We start from the raw sequence: 27,448 nt of genomic DNA, 5'->3' as shown, positions 1-27,448 counted from the left end.
GTTTCAATTTAGACAATTAAACTTTCTACATGCTTATTACAGTAAACCTCAGCCTTTAGGCCCTCAGGGTTGATGAACCCATGGCAGTTTGCCAGATTGGTAAAACCAGCCCAGTCTAAGATACGTACATTAAAAATATATCCTTGTCTCAAGTGATTTCACCCAAACTTTTTTCTTTGAGGGCCTCATAACTTCACCTTTCCATGACGGGGGGAAGAGCTAACAGTCCACTTTTTTTTTTTTTTTTTTTAGCTTTTTTTAACAGCCACCGCCTCTTGACAGATGAGACAAAAACAGCCTTTTCTTTGCATTGAACAAAAAAAAAAAAATCATTAGTCCACTGTTGGTTAAATACCCTGAATTCTGAATCAAATGTTCTCCTCCCTAACATGTGAGTTAATCATGATAACAGCTCACAGCTAAAGAACATTTTATTTGAAATGCTAAACTTTTAATACACAATCCTCCACACGAAGCCTCCGCTCTGGAAACACCAACCTCCTCCATCCCCCCAGGACTAAACTCCACACCATGGTTGACCGGGCCTTCTGCTCCTCTGCTCCACAGTCTGTGGATCGCTCTCCCCGAGCAGCTGAGGGCTCCACAGTGTGCTGACGCTTTTAAAAGGGCCCTAAAAAACTTGTAAAGCCGCTTTTAGTTTCGTTGCTTAGTTGATTAAATTTGTTTTTATTTCTATTTTGTTTTTTCTTCCTGTAGCACTTTGAGATTTTTTTTTTGCAAAAATGTAAAGTGTGTTACAAATTAAATGTATTATTATTATTATTATAAGCCTATGACAAATTTTTTTTTTTACAATTTTGATTTTTAAAATGCATTCTGAATTGTTCTGAGGGCCGGGCCAAATGTGGGGAGGGGCCGTAGTTTGGGGACCCCTGCTTCAAATTTAGCTTATGCTAAATTAATGTAGGTTAGATTTAGGGTGAAACGGTTAAATGTATCCTATTGGCGTTAAATTGGGTTGTTATTAACAGTGTATGGCTAAATGTAACAGATTGCATGTTTGTATCTATATCAATTTATGAATGATGGTAAAAAAAAAAAAATCTTTTAGTTTGTTTAGGCTACTCTGCGTGATGACGGATGATGAATTAGTGTGCATCCCCCCCCCCGTGTAGAGGAGTGACTTCCTCCTCGACGCGGGGGCGCGCACGTCCACATAGCACAGCGCTTCCTCTTCCCGTGCTTAGCTGTGCTGGTGCCCGCCAGACAAGAACCATAGAAAATGGCGAGTCAGTGTAAAAGGCAGCAATGCACAATCGACAGGCGCGGCTTTCGGCAGGAACTTGACTCGTGGAGGCACAAACTCATTCACTGTGTAGGTAAGGACAACGCAAGTTTCACACTCTTCAAGACGACCGGTTGAATTCCGCCTCCGTGTGACCGTTATCGGTGTAAATAACCAGCTCTTACTGGACTCACTCGGGGCATCTCCGAGCGACTTTTTTTGTCCTCAACTCTTTCCATCTCGCTGCAGTTTGTCAAATGTTGCCCGTTGTCTCCATATTGCATTACTTGTTTTGTTTTCGTTCTGTTTGGCTGTGCGTAAGTCCAAAATGTAGACTTTACGCATCTACGAGCGCAACGTTAACGTTGTTTAAAGGGCACCGTGCTTTGCTTTAAAGGGAGTGTCTCTCGGCTAAAACGCGATATGTTTGCTAAAATGCGCGTTCCCGTGTGATGATACTGTATTTTGGATGGGGGGAGGGCGACAAATGCCCGTGTTGGATGTTTTCAGTCAACATTTAGCTTACTGAAATCCTGGGGGGCGCGCGCATTACTGCATCGAGGAAGTGGTTGAGACCCCTCTGCTGCTGGGGGGAGTTTCGATTTTCGTCGACGATACACGAATACACCTCAAACGTTGGTAAATAAACATGAAACGACATTGATAAATGTAGGGGTTAAGCTTCTTGTTGTGTTTATGTGCGTGGGGTGGAGGGTGGTTGTTTGGGCTAAATTATAGATTTGAGATGGCACAGCTAAAGCAGCATGAAAGGTGGGAGGTAGCAAAACAGGTAAGTGACTTGACGAAGGCTTGGAAAGGCAATGTTTAAAGTCATCTTGTGGCTTCTTGGTGTACTGTTATAGGTTTACTACCATGGATCAGACTGAAATGTTTAAAGCTTGCACATCCAAGTTTGGACTTTTCCTATGAAATATCACAACATCTAGGCTTTTGGTGCATCAGATAACAAATCCCACAGTCCGGATGGGATCACTGATTTGGTTTTTCTGATGAATCCCTCCCCAATAAAGACATTTTTAATATGTCCTCAGCTAGACGTGATTCAAACTCGTACGTTTTAACATCAATCCTGCAAATTTGGATGCTTCTCAGTGATTCCCAATCATGTGTCACATCCTCATCTTTTCACACATCTTTACACATTGCTGCAATTCCAACAATAATAGAAGAAATCTGATAAACCTGCACTCCCTTTATCTTGAGAAAGACCCTTTAATACAACAGATTGTAATACAAAAAAACTGCATCCTTTAAAAACAGTAACCCCCCCCCCCCCCCCATCAGGGACAACTACTATACCTTCAGCTTTTGGACCGAACACAGCGATCTGTAACAGTAGTAGTAAGAGTATGGCTTAGTTTACAGCAACAGACTATAACGGGCTGTAACATCACCAATGTGAGGCTACTGATTGTCGTCACATGACTCACTGCATGATAGGGTGAGAGTGAACAGAGAAAATGCGAAAGTCAAAAGTTGTTAAACATTTGGCCATGGCTGTGTGAGGTTTTTAGGTAATTCTGTTTTTTTTTTATTACTGAGGCTTTTTTTTCTTCTAAATACATTTAGTTCATTAAAGATCTCACTCCATTGGCAGCAGATGATTATAAGGGACACATGGCCTGCCGCTCTTCATTATACGAGTAGTTTTACACCGCTTTATTGAAGAGCTCAGAGGAGAGGGAAAGGCTATTTTAAATCCTTGCCAATCTCTTTCTTGAGCGTTAACATGGCAACAGCCAATGTGGACACGCTGTACCATCACAAACGGATTGTTCATGCAAAACAGAAGCAGACAGTTGCTGGGTTACCCTTCTGTTTACGATGGCATATCCAGGTGTTTTCTCCCTAGTTTACCTGAAATTCATACGAACTTTTAACAGTGTAAAAGTCAAATTTGGAACAAATGAATTCATTCTAATGTTAAATGTTGCACTCTTTATTAAGTTACTATATTACGTAGAACTACCTGTTTTTAGAAGGATAGGACATTTGTGTGATACATTTGTTAGTCTAATGTTTTTGGGTGACGTTGTATGAATATATTTAACAATTATTTAAGTCTTAACATGCATGCAGTTTTTTGTTTTTGCTATGATATCAAGAGGAAAAAATCCAAACGGCGTTTAAACGGCAAGACAGAAGCGATAATTTGAAAAGAAGATCACTACCTCTGACTCTGCTGATCTCAAAATGTCAAAATAGATCAAGCTCACACAAAGTGGCTGCTATTTTTAGATCTCATTGAAATGTTTACTGTATTCACCATGCATTTACTATAGACGTACAGAATTTTGTTATCAGTTATTGGAGTATAGTCACAGGAAGAGATGACACTAAATGTCTTTATAATAATGTTTACGAGGTTTAACACCCATTATACACTTTTTTGTTTTGTATGGTTAAATGTTCAATCTTTAGTCACGTAGCTTGTGAAAGAAACGTCAAAAAAAGTATCTGACTTACTCAGTGGCTGGGTTTCAAAGTAACCTGAGTTTGTGATGTGTTGAAACAGGGATAGTTGTTATAACCTATTTCCTTATTTGAGTACTACCACTCAAGGAGACAAGTAAAAGGGTTTGAAGCTATAAACCAGAGCAGTAAACATTAGCATAGAATATAACCCTTTCTTCACCTCAAACTCACCAACACACACAACTTTAGAAAAGTCTGTCACACAACACCAGAAAAGTGGTAAAACTAGGATAAATATTGGAGATGCTTTTGAAAATGGAGAGAGGTTGGAACAGAAATGTTTAAAAACCAATGCAGAGCTGGCTAAACACTGAAGCTTTCAATCTGCATCGAGGAGGGGGGGGAGACAGCTCTCTCCAATGTTTTACATTTGGCCTCCAGTAAAAATTTTAAACTGTGTGTCAGAGTTACAAATGGCTCTTTTTAATATTTACAATCAGAAGTCCTGTTGAGTGGCGATAACACCAAGAACAACCGAGCGTCCGCTCAATTGTCACTTGAAAAGGAACAATAGACAATCAGGACGCAAGCTGATTGAAGCACAACAAACACAGCTGTGGCGACGACCGCAAACGTGAAGCGTAGAGTTAGAACAACGTCAGAAGTGGAGGACAAAAGTGTTGATTTCTGTCAACAACACGAGTGTTTATACAACAACAAGAGTCGGAAAAACCACCACCATCAATTCTTCTTGATCGTCGTACGCCATGTTTGTTTACTTGAAAGTCGCGTTTGATCACGTGAGATTACGAGTCGAGAATCTGGCTTGAAATACACTACTGAGACCCTGGATACTGACTTCATAGATGGAATGAATGAATAATAAATACATGAATTACAAGACGTGCATCAAAACAGGAAACAAAGACCAGTTATGATTTAGAATTCTGCTTGTATCTGTCAGTCACGAGCTAGTTTAATCAAAGCTAAGGTTCAGAGTAATGATGATCTATGCATCTTATATGAATGAACATCTCATGCTCTGATATGATAGTAGGGTCTTTAACTGCACATTGTTAGTGGTTGGCACCTGGCACCACCTACTTTAAATAGAATTGTGGACTGTAATAATGATGAGTGGTCCATAAAAACGTATTCAGCTGAAAGGCCACCATACTAGGTGGGCTGTTTGCTCATTATTGAAAACAAAATGGGAAGAGAATAAAAGCTTTCTGATTCGTCACCACAGACTGAGGACAGCTGAGTTACTCAGTCCCCCCTTTATGATTGACAAATGTCCCTTGTGTTTGGGCTTTAATTGTAAAGCTGCAAAGTACATGACAACAGCATCAGCTTGCTTGCTGCAGAATGGCATATTCTGTCCATGACAACAAGGACATACTTTTGTTTGGCTTTTTGGTGGAGAGGGCTGCACGCCACCACCACCACCACCCTGCTGACACTGAAATGGACATTTTGTCTTTGTGTATTTAATGTGAGCAGTTAAACTGCAGGCTAAAGACAAGAGCAATTGTCCCCTAGAACAGCAGCAACAATTGTCTGTATGTTTGCCTGTACATGTGTTCATGGACCAGCGGCTCCCACATGCAAACTGTGTGGCTGAAAATGTGTGTTTTTGTGTGTTTTTGGCCAAATTTGGACAGCAACAGCATGAGCTAATTCGTAAAATGCCTGGAATGACAATAATTCATGCTTTCTTTTGGACATGTGGGCGAGTGGAATTAAACATTTCCTGAAACTAAAAGCAAGTATTGACATCAGGCAGATTGTCTTGTTTATAATTTAAACTTCAGCTGGCCCATTTTCTGCTCCAGCATGCCCCCTCTTATGGACACTTGTCCTACATTTTCCTAAAAGACTTCTGGGGTTTGTTAACATTTGCAAAATACGGCTTACAGCCTTAATGGTCTCATCCTTAATGCTCTGTCTTTGACTGTGTGTATTTCCATGTGTATGCTGTGGCAAACATTTGTGTGCGTGCCTTCTCTTTTTTTCCACATTTGCTTAAATCATGGGGGTCTCATATTTGTTATTCAAAGTTATGCTGTGCGCTGTGTTACATCATTTGACTGTCAGTTTGCATCAGATCATGTTAAGTATTCATGGAGTGTGTTTTTCCCCGCTATAGATGTTGCTCAGAGCTGGCAACACATTGCCCACTGTATAGCGTGATTCAAGTACTTTATTTTGCTTGTAATTAACACAATGTGTAATGACATATCAAGCACTGCTATTCTCATTCCGTTGTTTGTATGTCTGACCTCCAGTGTGTTCCTTTTTTTGTGGCTTGCAAAGCAGACAACAGTAAATGTTTAGATGGTTGGGCTTTAGGCTTGGTCTCTGTGTGATGGGCTGACTGGGGATGAAAATAGTCACGTACTGTAGCTCGACTAATTTGTGCAACTTTGTCATCTCTGCACTCATGCCCAGCCCTCGGCCCCATCTTACATGCTCATAGAATATTGCTCAGGGATATCAGTGACCCTCTTCATACAAAATTACCCTCTCATGAGCATCACAATCTGAGCATCAGCACGATTTAAAACATGATGCCGTTTTAAACGGTAGAACAATATATACTAGATCAATCCTGCTTGTATTTCCAAAGGCTGTCATGAAAGGTGACGGATTAAGGGAAGTTAGTTTTTGGCTGCACACCAAAATGAGCTTAGGGAAGCTCCTGTACTGCAAGCGTGTGGTCACTCCTTCTGAGACAGCATGTGTACAGTAGCTACAGTGGGGGATGGGCTGAGTGGGGGTTAATGCAGCACTGTACATCCTCAGCACTCGAGCTCCAGCAGAAAGGGTGGGTCATCCAAAAGATACAGTACTGCAGTCTCTGGAATGAGGTTTAAGGGAATCGAATAAGACAGTTACATTTCTGTAGCCTGTAACGCTAATTGGGTTTCCGAAATAAGAGATTTTAAAGGTTGAACTTGAGAGTCTTTCACGATACATCCAATAGCTGTCGAGGATTGGACTTTTGGATCACTCTGGATAAACTCTGCAGCTCTTGCGTGCTGTCCTGTTTTTTTGTGTAAGAACATAACATATATTATTTATTTATAGTCTCAGGCAGTGTAAAATATTAAAGTGTGACCAGAATTTAAGTAAAATGATGGTTACGTGGTTATGAATGTGAAACTAGAATCTTTTATAAGCCATTCATTTTTAAAGTTTCTCTTCATTTTCTTAAACCCATGAACATGAAGTGTACCATCATGTGATGCACATCAAATATGTGTGCATAGCCTTCTAAAATAAGACTGACCTTTTGCCTACACAACCGCCCGGAGCACTAAGAAGTAAAGAAGGGTTTATCATACATAATGTTCAATTCAGAGTGACATGCTGCATAGGTTAAGGTTGGGATTTAGGGAGGTTAAGCTGATCCTAGATCTGCGGGATTTCTCTTTCTAAGTGCTGGCGGAAAGGACAAGGGTGTCACAATCTCAGAATATTCCCTCAGTTCCTTTCTCTGATTGGCTGGAGATTCAGGTCACATGAAGGCTAAAGGCAAATTCATGGTTTCTGCATCTGTGTGACATACATTTTTCATATGTTTCTCAAATGGCCTGTGTGTGTGTGTGCAGCCCAATCTTACATAAGCTGGAAAGTAATTAGACGTTAGTTTTGTGCGCTTGTTTTAGTTTGCAGAAGTTAAGATTCGCTTGCCTTTTCGACTTTGTTCTGCGTTTTGGTTAAAGGATTAAGGCTCCACTTCCGAAATTGGCAAAATAATAACACTCCAAAACATGTAAATGAGCTGTAGGTATGATACTCTCCAAGCTGAGTATTTCAGAAAAAGAAAGAAGAAATGAAATGTATTCAGGTTTTCAAGTCATTGTATTCAACCGTCCTCAATTTGATCAGATCCGATGTAAGGTCGGAGTTAGGAGTTGGTTGAGGGTGTCTGTGTTGCCCGTGCTACACCACGTTGTGGCACATGTTGCTAACAACTTTTCACAAGTTGACCCTTAGTTGCCACACCTTCACATCAAGTCTTTTAAATTCTTTATGAATATTTATTAAAACAATGAATGCTACAGTTATAAACTAAGCACAGAGTAGCCCGTTTCAGATTTAAGTTATTTAAAGAGAGTGGGGAGTTTTGCATGTTAAGACGCAGTTGACTGACAAGATGATGGCCAACAACCTCCTCTTACAAATGAAAGTAAGAACCCAACAGATATGAAGCATACTCCATAAGTATGAACTGGGTTTTCTCAAGTGGTGGGACAATTTCCCAGCCATGACATCCCCCCCCCTAGTGTGAAATCTTTAGTTAGTCACTCCTTCATGGCCGAAAAAAGAGACTTTTCACTTTATTGCTATCATTGATATGTTGTTAAACGGAAATGCTCCCATTTTGTACAATAAAGTTGATGTATATATATATATTTTTAACCTCAGTGAGAAATGATCTGTGCCTTCACTCCGCTTTAAATGTCTGGAGGCAATATTTAGAGTAAAAAACATTTGCAAACAAGAAAATAGCTAAATGGGTCTGAATCATCATTTTCCTCTTATAGAGCTCGATGATTGGCATTCGTGCCTTCCTCCTACATCCTATAATAAATACATTTTGCAAGCATCAACACTGCAATGACATTTTCTCCATGTTCTAAGGCCTGCAGGTGTGATTCCCTCCCATTTTGGCAAGAGATGATTGCCAGCCTCATTAACTTATCTTAATCTTTGCCCTGTCTTTTCATTAGTCCCTGTTAAGTTTGGATATAATTGGCTGTAAAGCCTGGTGGCACATCATACCTGCATCATTTTCTTCTTTTCTAATTATCACTTTGTACCTTTTGTAGCTCCTGCTTATTATTGTATCTGGAGGGTGATCACTAATACATCAAACCAGAGTAACAGCTCAATCGTGGCCTAATTCTCTCTTCAGCTTAATTAATTGGTGAATGTCAACTCAAACAGAAAGTACATTGTTTCAAAAGCTCAACATGGTGTTTTATGTCTTTTTATTTTAATTTATAGTTTAGAGTAGGATACTCAATTTAGTGACATAATGCTGTTTTTATTCTCTTTATTCAGCCATTTAAATTGGGGCCATTCTCACTGTTTTTGTGAACTCATTTTATAGAGCTTGCATGATGGCTATATACGTCATCAATAATGTATTCATTGCACATACAGTACAAGCAGCCTTTCCTTTTAAATTTAGGTTGCCGCTCCCAAAATGGTCGTGTTTCAAGAGGCTCTCTGCGTCAGCCCCTGCATCACACTTTGCTCTGTCAGTAGTAATGTGTTAAAATTGCCTCAAAGTCATGGTGTACAGTATGACGCATTTTTTTTAAAATGCCCTAACCGTAATTCCTGAAGAGTAGTTTGATGTCACGCCGCTGCTCTGTCAAACGAAAGTGGATGACCTACTTTTCTCCCCCTGCCTCTGAAAAATTTCAGAAATAGGATTGGATCGCTCCAGTGTGAAGTCCTGTGCACTAACCCAGAAACAGACTCACGCTGCAGCTATAGGCAAGCCTGTGTTTCACCACTTGCCCCCACCTCCCCACCCCCCGCTCCCTCTTCATGTTTGGCTGTTGAAAAGTGGGTGGGAATTTGTAGGGAAGCGGAGCGAGGGCATTTTAACAGATGACAGTTTTCATTGAATTCACTCCGAGTTTAGGAAGAGAGTGGATAGTATGGGCTGGTATTTGTTTCTCACTTACCTGTGAAGATATTCTGTAAGTAGGCCTTTGCTGTGATGTAAAGTTTGATCATGTATTGGCTAATTTAACTTGTCATGTTTATTTTATTTAGGCCTATGCAGATATTTGTAATTTTCAGTATTTTGTAAAGCTTTTTTAAAAAGGGTTTGTTGTGTTGTTGTGCTTTGAACTGTCTTCTCATGCTGTTACTGCCTGGTGCATTAAGAACTATGCACTCTCCCATTAAGATCCAGTCGAGTAGACAGATGTTACCTTTGACCTCTTTAGCGCTTGATTTCTTCATTTAATGCATGTCGGGAGTTTGAATTGGACGTACAACCCCTGCAGCTGTGAACACACATTACATTTTGTGTTAATGCACTGTTTAGCAAAGTCGTGTGCAGAGTGATGCACAGTATCTTTAAAACAGCTGGGACAGTAGGATACTACCATCTCATCAGTAATGTATAGATCTTTCCTCAGCCCTTAGATGTTATAGACCATGTTTTTTGCGATTACAGACTGCTTTGTAAGTTGTTTAAATGTAAATTATCGTTCAGTGAGGGTTCAGGTTGGCTTGAATTTACAATTTCTTTGCATTTTAAAAGAAACCTGTACGACCATCACCTAGCAGTCTTGTTTCTTTTTAATGTATCAACATGCAGTCACTCCCAACTCAGTAGGTGCTTTAGTTGCTTGGCAACAGGAGGATGGAGTGCATGTACCAAGTGTTGAAGTAAAAACCTGAAGTGAAAGCTGATAATATGTTTTTTTTTTTTAACAGAAGTGTGTGGTTGCGCTCAGGGGTTGTCAAGATGAAATAGACAGGCAAATGCACGCCTGAGTGAATGAAATAGACATTATCACATGAGATGTCAGCGATGTACAGTAGAGCACGCTGTAACTATTTTGTTTCTGAGCACATCTAATTAATTTGGGCCCTTGGGCCGATACGGTTGTCTCTAACATGGATTCATTGAGTGTCTGTATTTGCTGCTGTTTGTTCCACATCCAGCCCTGATTAGGGGTGAATCTAAACGAATATTTTGTTGGCAATGTATATGTCCAACTGTCCAACTATGTTCCTCTGACAACTAAATATTTAATCAACTTCATGTCTTTCCGCAGGCTTTGAAAGCATTCTCGATGGTCTGTTTGGTCCAGAGCTGGTTCAAGACCTCCAATTATTTAAAGGTAGGAATTCCAGTCCATGTTCATTATCTTAATAGTGACCATTATTATAAGTGTATGTGAATAATCTAGGCATAGCGTGTATTCTGCTTATTATGACAATGCCGCTGTATTGTACCCTCTGGTACCCAACTACATTCTCTCTACAAGACAGCCCTTCTGGCTGCAGAAGAGAAGATGCCTTGTGTTCCTACAAAGTTGGTGTTTAGGATGGCGTGGGGCCAGTGTAAAAGTCTACAGTGTCCTACAGACATTTTTATAATGCATGAAGTCAGTGACACAATAGTGGGTATTATTTGGGTTTTCATTACATTACCATTGAGAGGACTATCAAAGTCTAAACAGCCTTTCCATGACACAAGTTGTGGAACAATGCTGCTGAAAACTAAGCTAGTCTCACTAAAACAAATTTAAACTTTGATTTCTGCCTAGGCATTAATTTCCAGCTGACATTTCTGCCATCGAGTTGTTCTCTGATTGATTCTCAACAATGCAAATATGAACATATATATATATAGGACACTGCAAGCTTCAAACTGTCTCTTAAAGATGCAGCTGGACGATACAGTTGTCGTGTTAGTGATTAAGCAGAAAGAGAAACACTGTACTGAAAAACAAACAGTTTTTTTTTTATCCAAGCAAAATGGAAACATTTGCAACATACAAACAGAATCAGGAAGAATTCAGATGAATTAATGTCTGTAAAGTCAATATGTTTTACAAAATGACTTAATGGTGTTGAAGCCTGTGGCCCACCTGCCGTGATAGAGCTCTAGCATCAGCAGCAATATTTGTTCCTGTCATAATTTAGTGTACAGTCAAAAATCCTGGGTTGTATATCCAGCACAGAACTTGAATCTTTGTGTGTTCGCCTGCAGGGAATCTTTTCTTTTTAAACAAAGTTTTAATCACACGATTGTGTTTCATTGCTGTCATCCGCAGACTTTGAACCTACAACAGTGTCTGACTGGTCATTTGATGAAAACTGTCTATTCTGCTGTTTAAGGCGAGACAAAGTAAAGGTAAGATGATTTCTTTCTTTCTTTATGTTTTCATTCAGTTCTCGATGGGGAAAAAAAACTACAGTGTGTTTGATGCTGAATGTGTCTCATCTATCAGGATTAGAGAGTGTGAAATGTGAAGGCCAAAAATCAATTAACAGTCTTCATTCAACAGGAACACTTAATTGGCCTGAGCCACGAGGGTCTTGATGACACACCCAAACCTCTCCAGGTTAGAGATCAGACCAACATCAGCAGACTAGAGAAACAAGCTGAGGAATTTCTTCATGCAGTCCTCACCAGAAAAGGTAAGTCATGACGTTTCAGTGGTGGAGTGGGCTTAGTGTACTTTGTCAGGAAGTTTACATCTATAATTTCTTTATTGGCTTTTCTTTAAATGTGAAGCTTATAATGAATTCATACAAACCCTAAGGTTGTAGTTTAAATGGCCTAAAGAAAGGGAAAGCATGTTTTTTGTTGTTGTTGAAAATAAAGTGCAAAGCTGGCTTTATTCCTAAATGTATGAAAGCAGGGTTTGTGAGCGTTTACTATCACTTCAGTTCAGTAAGGTAATGCATAGTTAACAGTTGTGGCTTGTTGATTTTTCCCTCCAGATGTGCCAAATTTCTCGGACCCCCACATTCCAGTAGTGGCTCGAGAAATCCTTCAGAGAATGATCAAACAGTTTGCTGCCGAATATACCTCAAAAACCAGCTCCTCTCAGGACAGTTGCTCAGATTCTCAGCCTCTCTCTGACCAAAGCCTGCCGACCCCGCCCTTGATCTCAGGGGCTCCCCCTTCTACCAGCCCTGCGACCACCCTGGCTGGACCTGCACACAACCAGAACCCCGTCCTCAGCAAGCTCCTCATGGCTGACCAGGATGCTCCTCTTGACCTCACCATCAAGAAGCCCCTGGCTACGCCTAGTGACCAAGGTAGAGGGAACTTAACATACGCACCAATGTAACGTCAGTCTTAACTTTACATCGGTTTTCAGCTTTTCCTGCCTTTTTTATTTTAAACAGATGGAGTCCTTGACCTGTCAATCAAAAAGAACCGCTATAGCAGCATCCTGCCTGTCAGAAGTCCCTGCCTCTCTCCAGCCGTAACCACGATCAAAGGGTAAGATATGTTTCTTTTACTTTGTCCTTTTAGACTGAGGTTTAGGTTGAAGACAAAAAAGTGTTTAGAAACATACAGGTTTAATGTAGCGGCATCAGTGCTCATGCATTGACTGATTCCTGAAATCTAGTCCTGATATTTATAAAAAAAAGCCAACCGTTTGAAAGCTTAAATGAAATGTAAAAACAAAAAGGGTTGTGCTAACAGAAATGTTTTCAGCCACGAGAAACACGAAATAAGATGATTAATTTTTTTATGGCAATTTTAATTTTCATTCACATTTTTTTTTCATCACACATTCTTCCATCAAACACGACACCATGTTTGTCTTAAGACGAGATTCACTCATACTTACATTTTGTCTCTGATTAAAAATGAAATAAAATGGAAATTTGTCCTCCGATAAAACATTTGAAACTAAATCTTTAACCAAAGTTTTCTGTTTTGTTCAATTTTTGCCATCCATACTGGACATACAGAAAATTCCAAAAAATCATTTCTCTCCGAACTACGGTGCAAACTTATAAAAAAGTATTTAAAAAAAAAAATATATATATATATGGGATAAAATACAGATAAACAAAAGTACAATGATTATGTGCATGTTATCTACACAAGTTTTATGATTTTGTATTTTCATTCATTTTTTTCCCCTCGTAGTGTGTAACCTTGTAGAGCCTCTTTACTGTCCACTCGTCTAGTCTTGAATGTACCTCTGAGTATATTTGGAGTTATAAAGGACCACTGGCTTGGCACACTTCTGCTGCTTTGAGGGTCAAACTCTATCATCAGTTTAATATAAAAAAAGGCTATTATCTATCTGTAAAGCAAATATGGCATGATTTTAGAGTACTCACTGTAATTCAGCCATTTAGATTCTAAACATATCTTTGAAAGCTTTTATGTTAAAACCTTTTCACTCTTACTTACCGTGCGCTCCATCTTGAAGATGTTCTCGATGAGATGAATTTATAAGTGTAATTAGTCGATTTGAATTCCGATTCATACAACCACCCTCTGCTGGCTTACTCTTTTATTGCTGTGCTTGTTCAGTGGTAACGTCACACAAAAAGTCAAGAGCTTTATTTACATTAGTCATTTTCTATGGCATCATTATTGTGCCCTGCTAAACAGCTACATGCAAAGCTGCCTTACTGCAATGACAAATAATCGCTCCTCCTGGCTAAGCTTTTGAGCCACAGGAAGACCTTTATGTACTCCACTTAATGCCCTTTCCTTTGCTTTCATCTTTTCATTGTTTCTTTGCCCTTTCTTTTATTTTTTGTTTCCTTTTGCTTTTGTTGATGCCGATTTTTGTAAAGTTATCACAACAAGCAAATAAAAAGTTTTTCGAACTCGAGCCTTTTTTGTTCTTAAAAGTCACTCACACTACAGCACATTTAATAATTTGAAAAGATAGTGATGTTACCAAGGCAAGGTCATATAATAAAGGAGTGGCCAATATCCTCCCCTCCCCAACCCATCCTCCTTTAGAAAAGAGAAAAAAAAAAAAAGGCACTGTGCAAGCTCTGCTTACACCCAATTTCCTTCCATCCAATCAGGCGATCCTTGAGAGCGGACGGACAGGTCGGGCTGTTTATGAGGAGCCTACAGGATGGGAGGAGGAGGGAGAATATCGGCCACTCCAACCGTTATAAGCCTTCCTCATCTCTTGCATACTCGCTGCACATCAAAGAGGAAGCCGATCTGGAGAGCGACCCAGAGTCACCTCTCAGCTCCAGACCCACTGACCTTTTCAAAAATGGATCTGCTTCCCGGATTTCCAAAACGAGTTTTGGGGCCCTCCTCAAACTCAAAACCAACAGCGAGGCTAGTGAGCACCTGAAAGACATACCCAGGTTGTTGGAAGCTTCTGGACTTTTGACAAAGGCACTTGCCTATGAGAAGGGAAACTTCCAGGAGGCCTGCAGGGACCTCAACCTCTCTCAGCCATCATCCTTTGACCTCAAGATTCCCCAAGTGCGGGTTTTGTCCACAGGAACAGATCCAACTTGGGATTTCCTGTCCACTGAATACTCAGGTTCAGCTTGTGAAAATGGTCTGGGAAAGACCATTCGATCCTTTTTACCCCGACAGATCCAGAAAAAAAACAGTGGCGGTTTGAGTAGCTCAGGTTCAGAGAAGGAATACTGGCCTTATGATACTGACCGCCAAGCTCTGGGGGGAAGCTATCCTCTGGATTCGGAGTCAGATTTGGCTAACAAGCAGCCAAGGAAGAAACGTGGGCGATATCGTCAGTACAACACTGACCTGCTTGAAGAGGCCATTGTGGTGGTGATGGGTGGGAAGATGAGCGTGTCTAAAGCTCAATCCATCTACGGCATCCCACACAGCACCCTGGAATACAAAGTTAAAGAGCGACTGGGGACCTTGAAACATCCCCCCAAAAAGAAGCTGAAGCTGATCAGCCGGGCAGAGGAGCAGGATGTTCAACTGTCCATGGAGGGGAAGGACCTCCTTAACTCCCAGCACGTTGCTACTGTGAAAAGAGAGAGTGCATCTGAAGAGAACGGGAATGATTCCCATGATGGAAGCCTCTCGTCAAATGAGTGATATGACCCTGAAGTACTAATGATGATGTACTTTTTAACTACACAGATGTTGCATTTGCCAGACAGCGGTGGTTACTGATTTGTTTTTTCCATAAAACCTTAAGAGTAGTGAGAAGCACTTACATTGGAATAAAAATATTTATTAACTTAATCTCTACCCCTTAACTTTAAATCCTAAAAACACTAATATATGTGTGTTTGGCAATGTATCCTAAACACTCCAAGAATCTGATTGCCCTACACAGGGGGCCTGAAAGGCATTCTTGCTCTATGTGAAGAATTTACATGTACAACAGTACTTCAGTTTATTTAAGATGATGTATTTGAAAATAAGCATTCCTGGCTCTATAAATGTATACGTTACACACAGAGCCAATTGAATCATGTCTAAGGAAGTGGCGCCCCTCGGTGTCTTCCCTCAGTACTGTTTAAAGCACTTGGTTAAATTTTCAAATTGCATAGACTTCTATGTCTATGCCATATGTGTGCAGGCCCTGCACATATAGGTAAAACATGTAGTATACATGATTCTTGTGTCGATGACTATCCCTGTTTTGCAAATGCACTTCTGGCTAAAATGAACACTGGAGAGAAAACTATATGTCCAAACACTACTATATTTTCAATATTTATTGTTGCAAACACAGATATTCAGAATATTTATTTATTATTGTTGTCTGATTGAATAGCATGATGTTAAGAGCAGGATTTGTTTTCCTCATAAGCATGACAGGTTGGTGCTGCCTATATTTTGTCTGTACCATTTACTCTGGAATGGAATCTTTTTTTTTTTTTTTTCATTGCCTTTGCTACACTCAGGATCAAATCAGGTTGGGATGCAGTACTTGCCATCCAATGAAAGAGTCTATCAGATACAGCATTAATGTACACACATACTGTAAATATACCTCAGATGCAGATATGCTTCATTACTAAACCATCTGCTCAATAAGTCACCTCGTTTGGGGAAGGGTAACATACCCAAAAAACCCTCTGAGGAAACATTTCAGGATGTCTTACTGACAAGTTATGTGTCACCTACTCTCAGATGTATTCACAACCTACCTTAACTAGTTTCAAGTAGCATCTCAGTGCCAGTGTAAGCCTTCAGAGCATTTCAGTTCTTTGGGCTGGTCTTTTCAGATTTCAGGTATTCTCTCTGGGATGTCTTCTTTTGATATTTAAAAAAGAAAAAAGATGCAAAAGCATTATTTATTCTGTACACATGCAGAACCTATTATACATGCATTAGCATTTAGTTTGCCCATTGCGCATTACTCAGAATTATATGTTCAGGTAAATCGACCACACTCGCCTGGTGTTATGAGGAGGCTTTAGTGGCCTAATTATTCACAGTCCCTGATTGTGCATAAGCTAAGCTCTTGTTATCAGATACATCCTGACTCTCAAATATAAAAGTACATTCAGGTATTATTTCAAATGTTTACTTCAAAAAAATCTATACTATTATATCAGTCCTGCGTTCATGAGATTGTAGATTAACAAACTAGGTGTAGTGTTGTTTTTTGTTTAAAAGCTCTTAGCTATAAAATAAGTCATTATTTTATAAAAGGAACATTATCAAGCAATAGTCGCAGATGGACTCTTAACAAACTTGCTGATTCTGCTAGCTTGCTAACATTTGCCAGCTATCAAAGTTAGCTTACCTCGTAGTCACTGTTGAAATAATGCCTCATTCAACAAACACCTATTTCTCCAGTAACCCGAAAATTCAATGAAAATACATCAAAGTAAAATAGAAATGCTCACATGTTTGTAGCTGAATGGAAAAATATCTCAGGCAAGCCTTCCAAGAATGACCCGACGTACTGTGATCTGCATGAACTATTTTATTCATGGTTTGCAGTTTATTGCTGCTTCCAAAATTCTGCAGAATGGGTTCATATCTCGGCTATTTTCCATAAAGTATCCGTCCTGTCCATGCCAGGGTGTGGCTGGACACTTTCTCCTACCTTCACCACCTTGTCGGGCTTTTTTCTGGCTATACCAAAGCTCAGGTAGACGGCGTCTCCTTAAAACGAAACGTTTCAGAAAGTTGGATTGTAGTGCTCTCGTGTAAAAATGGAATTGGTGGCCTATTCACTGTTGCAATTCCATGATATTTTCATTGAATTTTTGCCTGGTTGACTCGGCAGAAGCGGAACTTATCCATCAGCTTGCCTCATTGTGCACTTATACCTCAGGATATTCAGGAATATGGGATCATGGCCCATTGTTCTTTCATCAGGTTGAAACACGGCTCTAGAAAACGCCGGCGATTCATTTTTTTTTTTTTTCAAATCTTTCAGCCTTTTATACTTAACTCAAAGTTGTGTAGAGGAACTTGGATGTTTTGATTAGAAAAATGGTTCATTAACTTCAAGCATTTAACTCAGAAATGATGTACAATAAGCCTGGACTGTAAACATGAGTTTACATGTTTGAGTTACTTGAGCAGAGACGGATAGTTCAGGGACTTTTACACTGGTATTTAATAACCCTGTAAGAAAAGTATCGTTTTATTTATACAGACTAAATCTAAGATTCTCTTAAACTGTGCAACCTGTTGATATACATTAAGGAACTTTTATTTTCTATGCTGTTTTTAATTTCAGTTAAAGTCTTCATCGTTTCTAACAGCCTTCACTCTAAACTGCAGATTAAACATTCTTATATAACGTCCTAAAAACATGAGACAGTTTCAGATGTTTAATAAATTAAAGAAGGAAGTCTCTTAGGAATCATTTTTTTACGCATTGACAATCATCTTACGTTTCACAGAAGTCGCACGTCACTTTCTCATCCAAACACTTTAATACATTTTTAATTTATATCTTCAACACTTACAACCACTTAAGGATTATTGACCGGCGAATCAGGATTTTGCCGTCCTTAAAGTCGGTTGTAGCAAATCTTTTAGTCAACTACCTCATCTGGAAAACCCCATATCACATTCTCCTGTTATTATCATAATAATCATTTTATCATTAAATCATCATTTTATGTAGCATTTTCTAATGCACACAACATGCAGTTCATGGTTAAATCCTTTGAGTCTTTACGTTGATCTATTCAACAGTTCTGACCATATGTAAATAGTTCAGTGTATCCAGTATAGGTCGTTGCACTGTGATCCATTTAATGTTTTCTTCTTCTCAATATTTAATTTCTTTTACGGGTTAAATGGTGGTGGGAACAGTTTAAACTAAAGCTTTTGTTTTTAAAAATGGGGGAAAGGTCCATCTCCCCTCGTACAAAACCTTCACATGGATCTATGAGATATTTTATTAATGCAGTATTCATTAATCAGTATAATTATGAAATGATTTTATCACCTCTTACGTAACCATGAATGTAAATGGCTTTAACAAAACAAAATGTTTCTCATAGTTGTTTATGAAGAAAAGTAGATAATGCTTTAAATGTATATTTCACTGCTGACATGATATATGGGAAGGGATGACATAAGAGATGATCCCACTTTATTCTGATCAAACTTTGAACCTTATGCCTGAGACAAACTTTAACATAGAAGGCCAGAAGTCTTCATAGGTGTGATTTTCAAATAACTAAAGAGTATCCCTGTCCATTAAAAAAGAAAAACAACGATGTACATATTTTATATATATTTGATTAACTACATATGATTGATACCGGAATGAGACGGGGGAAATATTGCATGATTTGTCTTGATCATATTTGTTAGTGGTATAAGGTGAAGGTTATCTTTGAGGATGTTTTATTGATAATAGTGAAGTATTGGTGTGTTTACCGTCAAGTCTACAATGTATCTGCTAGATAAACTGTGAACCTGGAATATCACTGAGCCTGCTCACAATCGTGTTAACGGTTCATTTGAAAGTGTATGATAACTCCCTATACAGTAGTTTGTGATTTCCAGATCATTTAGAGACGTGATACACCTCATATGGGCGTTGTGGATAGGTTAATACATCTGTGTAAGTGTGCTTGTAAACTATTGTGGAAATGAGCTGTGACATGGTTTGCTTCTGCTTGTTAGATTGGTTATTTTATTCCTTGGGAAGAAAAAGGCGTGTACTCTGTGTCAGTTCCTCACTGCAATGCTACATCAAAAGAGAGAGAGAGAGCGAGTTAAACCCTCAGGGATGAAACGTGTACACTTACCGTTCTATTCAGGTACCTCACTTAACTCCTTATACATTGCAACCAGGGACGTGAAGTTAATTAGCTTAACAAATGGAACGGTCAGGTTCCAGTTGTAGGAAATGTTATTTTTTTAACTTATGAAACTTATTTTTCAATCTCTAAAAATTTCATGTCATATATTTTGGTGTGCTTTTTTGGAAATATAATAAAACGTCATCTATTTAGTGTTATTTTTATACTTAATTACACAATGAATGTCAATATAGCCTCAGTGCAGGTACGATGTTGACCAGTGGCTGTTTTAACAAACTGCTTGCCAGTTCAGTTCTTCTCTTAGCCCTCTGTTAATTAAAAAAAAAAGTTTTAACGTACAATACAGCATTTCAAAAGTTTTCAACAAATAATCCCAAGACACGGTGCTATAACTTTGACGATATGGGTTGTAACCTTGGATTTAAAAGTGAAATCTGTAACTTCTCTACTTGCTTTCTTGTTCTTTTCCCGAGACATGTTGTTGCTATTACTCAAACTGAAAGGGGCCAGCATGCTCCTCAAGTAGAAAAAAAAAAACATCCACATTTCTGTTGCTTACTTAAACCCTGAACATTTCACCTCCAATTTGCCATGTAGCTGGAAACATACACTGGAGAGAGGCTCAGGGCATTGTTAACACTCTAGATATTATCCTCCATCTTTGCTATTGCTCAAAGACAGAAAGGTGAAGAGTTACAGATTTCAGCTTGGTCAGTCAAATCAAGTTTATTATAAGTTTATATTGTAGTTAAATAAAACGGTAGCATTTTATTCGTATTGTTTGCGTTTATCAAATATTAGTCAACTTTCTGACTACTTGATCATCTTACAATTGCCTGCACGTCTTTTTATTAGAATACAAACGATGTGAAAAAGGGTATTTCTATGTTTTATTACACAAACACAGCCTTGTGACATGTCACCTCAGGAATCTAGATATGGTTGCATTTCTGTACTCACTCCTCTTATCTTGACTAATCTGGATGGGACTTTTATTTAACAAATAAAAAAAAAAAGCCTTTCAGAGTTATAAAATGATATATTTGGTGCATAATGTGATGGTATAAATACTCCAAAGGTATTGGAGAATTTTGTAATCTACCTACCTCACTGACGAATCTTGAGCCAAATAACAAACGAAACAAAAAAAACATGCCAGCCCCCTTTAGGCCGATTTAAAGATTTGTATTGGCACAAACAAAACCTCAAAGATGTTGGAATTGAAGTAATTCAACATATGTTCGTCCATGCTTGATTTTTCTTTATTGGTTGATTTGTCGTTAGTTGTTTAGCACTTGTATCTAAATGTCACCTTTTTATGCACGTGTTACAAAATGCGTTAACTTGACAAAAACTATGTAATCAATATTTCCCCCATGTAGTTGCTCTTTTGAAGTTGTAAACATGTGATGATCTGTTTTAATCAAAGTGGCCCACCATTACTAATTGTGTTGTGCATGTTTCTTGATGTATACTGTAACAAAAGTCACCACTGTGTAAAGAAAAAAAAAATGTATTAGCTGTAACAATGTAATTGGTCAAGTTCACTGGATGAAAGATTCACTTTTAAAATCACCTATTCTTCTAATAAATATGCAATGATGAACATTATGACGCATTTGTGAATTATTTCTCATGTCATTCAGCTCCATCAATTTAGACAGTTTTATCGGAGACTTGTAGAGAGGAAGTGAAGTGTATCTGCAGCAATCCGATACTGAAACATTAATGACTTGCATGATCCATTGTTGCTTCTTATAGATGTGCATTTACATCTATTTTCTTTTTTCCCCCCCTCAGTGAGTCTACGGATGTGTGTGTTTCAAAGACAAAAGACCTGCAGTCCACCTCCACACTGGAACAGTTCATGGCCAAACTCTGTCCCCACCATCAGAGACAGATAGTAGACGCCATAGGTTATCTACAGACTGAGGTCAAAGCATCTTCCAGCTCCCAGCAAGACTCTATCTTTACCTCCGGGATCAAGGGAACAACTTGTTCCACTCCAAAATCCCATGCAGTCAACCCTGAGAAGTCACTCTCAGAGTTGAGGTTTCCCAGTGAATCCACTCCTAAAACAGAAGTCCAGGATACGTCCTATTCAATCCTAAGCAGCTGTGAAAAGAAAAATGTTCCAGACATATCCCTGAAATCATCGGCTGCTGGCCCTGCTTTGGATCTTCGCAGCTCTGGGTTAGGGACTAACCAGACGTTGGCCAACGCTAATCAAGTAGACACAGAGAACAACCGTCATGGCGATCATGCACCTCTTAGATTGAAAATCATGACCAGCAATGTTGCGGCTGGGAAGAGGTTGTCATGTGTGCTCAACGCCTCTTTTTCATCTCTCTCTGACACGTTGGAGGAAGGCGAGGTTAACTCGAATTCATCCAGCAGAACAGAGACTCACAGTGCTAGACTCAGCTCTTCTATGAAAAGACACAGTCAGTCTCAAGTTAGGCAGAGAGAACTCCAGCACGCCAAAGATTCACCAACAAAACTGTTTTCAGTGCATATGACCATTCCTCCAGACTCTCCACGGACCGCCAGAAAGACCATCAGGGCGTCCTCTGATCATCGGATCAGGGACTCGGCTTATAGGGGAATAGTTGACCCTGATCTCGGCCACTGTGACATCGTTTTTATTGACAAACCAATTACAGAGTGTTTTAAAGAAAGGCAGAGTAACATGGTCCCACGTCGCAATGCTAGAAAGAGCACCAGAGGACACATGTTTTCAGATGAAATCTGGGAGTTAAAGACTGTCCGTACATTGGCAAGGAGGGGCAACTGTCCTAATCCAATGACAGGGCTCATCACATTGGTCACCCCAAAACAATTACTTTCAAAACCTGAAGGGGTACCCCCTGTGGATATGCCTTTTGTTGGAGCATGCAGGGAGACAATGATCCAACAAATGTCCAGTGTACAATTGGACGAGAGTGTGATACCAGGAACAGGAGATGCTGTGGAGGTGGCAGCCAGTGAAGTAGATATTGTAGTTGAAACAAGTCAGACAGATCAAAGTCAGAGCAAGGGTCAGTCTGTTCCTCCATCTCCGACAAGGTCACCTACAGAGAGTCAAGAAACTGATTTACACACAGATGCAGAAGAGTATATAGCTGCTGATTCAGGGAAGACGGCTGGATTTCAAGAGAATTGTGGCCAGGCTCCATCTGAAGCAGGAAAAGACGAGGAGCCTGAGCCAAGAGAGGAGATTCATGACAGTACAGAGCAAATTGTAGCAGAAACAGTCCTAGAACCTATAGAGAATAATATACTGGAAGAAACTGAGTCCCAGCTTTCATCAGAGGAACTTCTTAATAGTGAGCCTATCCTTGAGCAGAGTAGCAGCACCCCAAAGCCGGCAAATCTAGAGGAAGAGACGGAGACAGAGGAAAGTACAATGGAGAAAGTACAAGATGAGCCACCTCAGGAAATGCAGCCAGAGACACAGGCACACACTGACGACGCTGAAGTTAGAGAAACGTCCGTACCCACAGGGTCAGCAGAGGAGCTGATGACAAAAGAGTCAGAAATGGAAACTTCTGAAGCAGCTGTTTTACCTTCAGAGAGTGAAGATGGTCATAATGAGGATGGCAGCGATGACTTGTCCTCTAAGACACTCGATGCGCTTTTGAAGGAATTACCGCCTTGGCGCAGAAAAAAAGGCACCGTCATTTCTCCGCCAAAACAATTGCCACCGATAGAAACCGTTGTAGTGGGTTACGTTAACGGAAGGCCTGTATCAGCCAGTGACAGGAGTCTGCGGCGTAAATCAAGTAACACAATACTCACTAAAATGTCAACTAAGCGTCCACTTCGAACAAGCCAGACGCCTGCTGAATCTCAAGTATCACCACCCAAATCAAATATCTCTTCCATCTCACCATCCAAATCTGCTGCTACCCATTCTGCTCTATCTACAGAGCAACTACCTACACTTCCCCTTCCTCCTTCGCTTCCTGTCACTGCTCCACAAGTCATTTCATCCCTCCCCGCAGCCACTGAACAGTCCCAACCGAACGCAGTCCAAGAGACAACCGTGGAGTTAAACACTGAGAAAACCCAGCCAGTAGAGACAACCACTGAAGAAATACAGAGCGATGTAGAAACTAGATTGCAAGCTAAACAGAAACCAGGGTCAGCAAAGGCTGCAGAAGATGACAGTAAGAATGAGGCAGAGCAACCAAGCGGTGAGGAATCAAGTCCTTTAGAAAGTCAAAGTCCTGAAAAGTCTGACATGCAATCACAGTCCGGACAACCGAGAGGTAAACGTGTTCACAGAACGGAAGTAGAGTCTTTGCTCCTTGAGCCATGTGTAGCATCTTTAGTGGACTGGTCTGCAATGGAAGATGATAGTAGTTCTTCTGTGTCTGAGAAACCCACAAGAATGCCATTAAGGAGTGAGAGAAGTAAGGTTGGGATGTCCCCCCAGTCTGTTACTCAGACACCAGTGGACAGCAAGAAATCAGCTCTGAGATCACAAAGATTGGCTTCACCTAATGCCCCCGCAGTCGCTGCAGCTGCTAGACAGAGTGAAGTAGCTTCCCCTGTCAGAGTAATACCAGAAAGAATGACTAAAGCCCAGGTGAAGTCCCCTCCAGCATCCACTTCATCTGGATTGCCCCACAGCTCAGCCAACCCTGTTGTTACACCGAGACGTGAGCCCCCAAAACAAACTAACCGATTCTTTGAGACCCTTACTGGAGAAGAAAACCAACACCTTATTACAAATCTGAACCATAAGTACGACAAGATGCAAAGAGGATGGGTGCAAATGGACAAAGAGGGTCAGCCAGTCATAAAATACAAAAACAAAGCAGACAGACAGGCAGCCATATGGAAGAGCAAACGAAGGGCCAAAAAATCAAAGTCTTTGGAGCACCAGAAATACTCACCAGTTCAAATGCTCTTCATGAAAGGTTTTAATCTCACCAGCATTTGTCGCTGGTTCCTTGACTCTACAGAAACAAAGTCCCTTGTCATCGTCAAGAAGGTGAATACACGTCTTCCTTCAGAAACTCAGCTGTGCTTCCACAGCTCGTCTAGTGCTGGGACCTCTCAGGGGGTCTTTCCAAGCCTACAGGCAGAGCGCTTAAAGAAACATTTGAAGAAGTTTGCCATTGCCTCGCCTGTAAAAAGCAACCCCAAGAGTCAGAAACTGATTGCTAAAGCACTGGAGCAAGAGGGAATTGCTTTCAAAGGGAAAGAGAGGAGAGAACTCCTCAGTGCAACTCAGACTATTATTAAGTCGCTCTCCTCTGCTGAAGCCAGTGCACAGAAAGGTGAAACTCACAAATCCTCTGGTAAATCAAAGAATCCTGCCAGTGCAAGAATCTTGAGAAAATATTCAAACATCAGAGGGAAAATGCAGGTTCAGCAAACCAATGTTAGACTGAATAAGGCCTCAAAAACTATCAAAACTAGCAGTTTGAAAAGACTGGCTAGCACAAAGTCGACCGCCAAGTCAATTCTGAAACCATCACTGAAGGCGCAGAAGTCACCCCTACCTGCCAGTAAACAAACGAAAGAGCCCGCAGCTAAACTACAGAAGAGCAAAACATTGGCTGACAAAAAAACGACAAAGCAGTCTGTTCAAAACAGGGTCGTCAAAGCCCAGAGCGGTGTTAAAGCGTCAAGAGAAACGACTAAAAAAGAATTGCCAAAGAGAAGTTCTCTGCGTCTGGGGTCTCCTAAAAAACCCGAACAGAACCCTGCCGAAACATCCAAAAGCAAGGTCGACAGTAAAAAAGAAATAAAAGCCGAGAAGGTAGAGGTTGAAAAACCAGCTGTGAATAAAATGAATGCTGCAAGAATTCAACCGAAAGAGTCAAAAAGTGCAGTCGCTGAAATCAAAAGTACAGAGACTGCTGTTGAAACCCCTCAACAGAGCGTGGTTCCAGCTTCACCTGACCAGGTACTAACAAGGTCGCAGAGAAAAATGGAGGCTGTGGTCCCTGTGAGTGGTAGCACAAGTCCTGCTCTGAAGAGGACCACAAAGTCGATGAAGTCTCAGCATGCATCTCCTAAACCAGACAGGAAAGTGGACGAACCAGCGTTGACGAGAAGTGGAGCTTTAAGGGCTCCTGCAAAGAGGGGACGCCCGGCCTCGCTGCCAAAAAGTTCAGTTAAGGCGCCGACAAAGAGAGCTCAGCAGCTTCCGGAGACCCCCGCCAAGCGCACCAGGACATCGCTTGCAAAATAGGAGAGACCGGCAGGGAGAGATCATCTTTATTTTGTGACTTTCTTTAATCCGCTATATATTTAGAAGTAACAGAAGTATCTATTTTCTACAACCGCTTCAGAGGAGACCTTTTTTTCAAAAGGCAGAAATGTCGAGAGGAAACGGAAATCGATTTATGCTTTTGTAAAGATTCAGTGTGAAAACGCAAATGTTTGCTTGCTCTGTTTATGGACGACACTAAAGTCCCACATGATGTCTAGCAGGTGCAGTCGCTGTATGGCTTTGTGTTTCAGCACTCTTATGACATGGCTGGAGATAACGAAGCCTATCAGACTGCATCAATCTGTGATGTTGTTCATCCCAACTTTTAAAGTTCAGTTATTAAGGTGACATTAAATCCCTTCATCTTCTTCTTCCCCCCCCCCCCCCATGTTGAGTGTAATTATTGTTTTAGATGACAGCATTCACTGAACTGATCAGAGAGCTCGCTATATGACGGTAGACATCTTAACTAAAAGTAACCAGGCAGCTTGTATCTCCAGCCTGTCTTCCAACCACAACATTGTGAATATGTGACTGTTGTGACCAGGTGCCTTATTTATGAAGTGTAAAAAAAATAGAATGTGTAATAATGTGAAAAGTCCTGTCCTTTAGTGAAAACAGCTTTCTTTTCCTGGAGAGGCAGTGGACTTGTGTTTGCTTCACCCAGTGTGCACATTTTTACGTTCCACCTCTTGCTTCAAGTGTATAATCTCCTGTTGACTGAGGCTTACTTTCATGCCCCCCCCCCCCCACTGTCACAGCATTAACATAAATTGGTTCTCATGTAGTTGTTTTAGAAGTCAAATGAAATCTAAAAAAAAACTGGTGTCCTCTGTATGTACCACCATGCAAAGGCTTTTGTTGTTGTTTTTGGTCAGTAACCTCATTGTGTACTTGTGTAGTCACTTCTGACCGTTGAACCCGTTGCCGTCTTCTCACAATAGAGACTTCACTTTTTATTTATCTGCATGAAATGTCAATATGGAGACAGTCTCTGCAACTTCTTCTTAGGATGTTGCCTTTCTAGAACTGAAACCCGGAATTAAATGAAAGCCCAGAATCTTTGAAACCTCACTTTGAATGCACGCTCAGTCCCCGTCAAAGAGCTTTGCTGAAAAGCAGACGATTGTGTAATACTGACTTATGTGTCAAAATATTTCAAAGTAACAAAGAAAACTTTGGATATTTTGTTGGTTGATATGAATGAAGGTTATGGTCTCTTTAGCATTAACAGCTAGGTGATAAAATTGTCCCTGGTTTGTCACAAGTTGGAAATGAAAATCATGGAATATTCCAATCCTACATTTGATTTTTTTTGCTTTTTTTTTTATTTGAGTATGTTGCAGTTTTATATTCTAATATTTCTATTGTCATTGACTGTCTGGCAGATGTTCTCAGAATGTGAAGTTTCTATATTTTCACAATATTAACTTGCATTAGTGTGTTGTCAAAGGAAAAAAAGTACAGTTTTTAGCACAGTGTTTTTTTGTGTTTTTTTTTTTTTTAAATCATGCTCATTTCTCTTTAGAGTAAAACATCTGAAATGAAAAGAACATGTCTGTCATGTTTTTATTGTTATTTAAGAACTCCACGTAGGCTTATGCATTTAGAAAAAGATCCAACAGCCCACCAAATACCAGACTTGAACATGTTTATTCTTTACAGTTGCTATTTAAATATCTTGATTTTGTATATTAGAAAAGAAATAACGGCTTTATTTGTGGTAATCCCAAGAATGATGCATCTTTATGTTAAGAACTCTGTATTTTTGCTGGAATTGATATAAAGATGTTTGAATTTTA

At 40.0% G+C, this 27,448-nt stretch overlaps 1 protein-coding gene across 2 annotated transcripts; it reads left to right on the top strand.

Annotated features, from left to right (window-relative positions):
- The first annotated feature begins 1,203 nt into the window (after positions 1-1,203).
- wu:fc17b08 (ligand-dependent corepressor) lies at positions 1,204-27,448 on the top strand. Of its 2 annotated transcripts, none has more exons than XM_061039755.1 (7): positions 1,204-1,340; positions 10,498-10,563; positions 11,503-11,582; positions 11,737-11,869; positions 12,176-12,496; positions 12,587-12,683; positions 21,218-27,448. In XM_061039755.1, the coding sequence occupies exons 1-7, from the start codon at positions 1,244-1,246 to the stop codon at positions 25,623-25,625; spliced, it is 5,202 nt and encodes a 1,733-aa protein (XP_060895738.1). In that variant the 5' UTR covers positions 1,204-1,243; the 3' UTR covers positions 25,626-27,448. The 2 variants fall into 2 exon arrangements, with proteins under 2 accessions (XP_060895738.1, XP_060895739.1); XM_061039756.1 differs by lacking the exon at positions 21,218-27,448 and adding an exon at positions 14,246-21,023 and having other exon boundaries at positions 1,218-1,340.

The sequence above is a fragment of the Labrus mixtus genome, chromosome 6 (assembly GCF_963584025.1).
Source record: "Labrus mixtus chromosome 6, fLabMix1.1, whole genome shotgun sequence".
Classification (NCBI taxonomy): domain Eukaryota; kingdom Metazoa; phylum Chordata; class Actinopteri; order Labriformes; family Labridae; genus Labrus; species Labrus mixtus.
The sequence above is the reverse complement of the archived record's forward strand: the minus strand, read 5'-3'. Positions and strand labels throughout refer to the sequence as shown.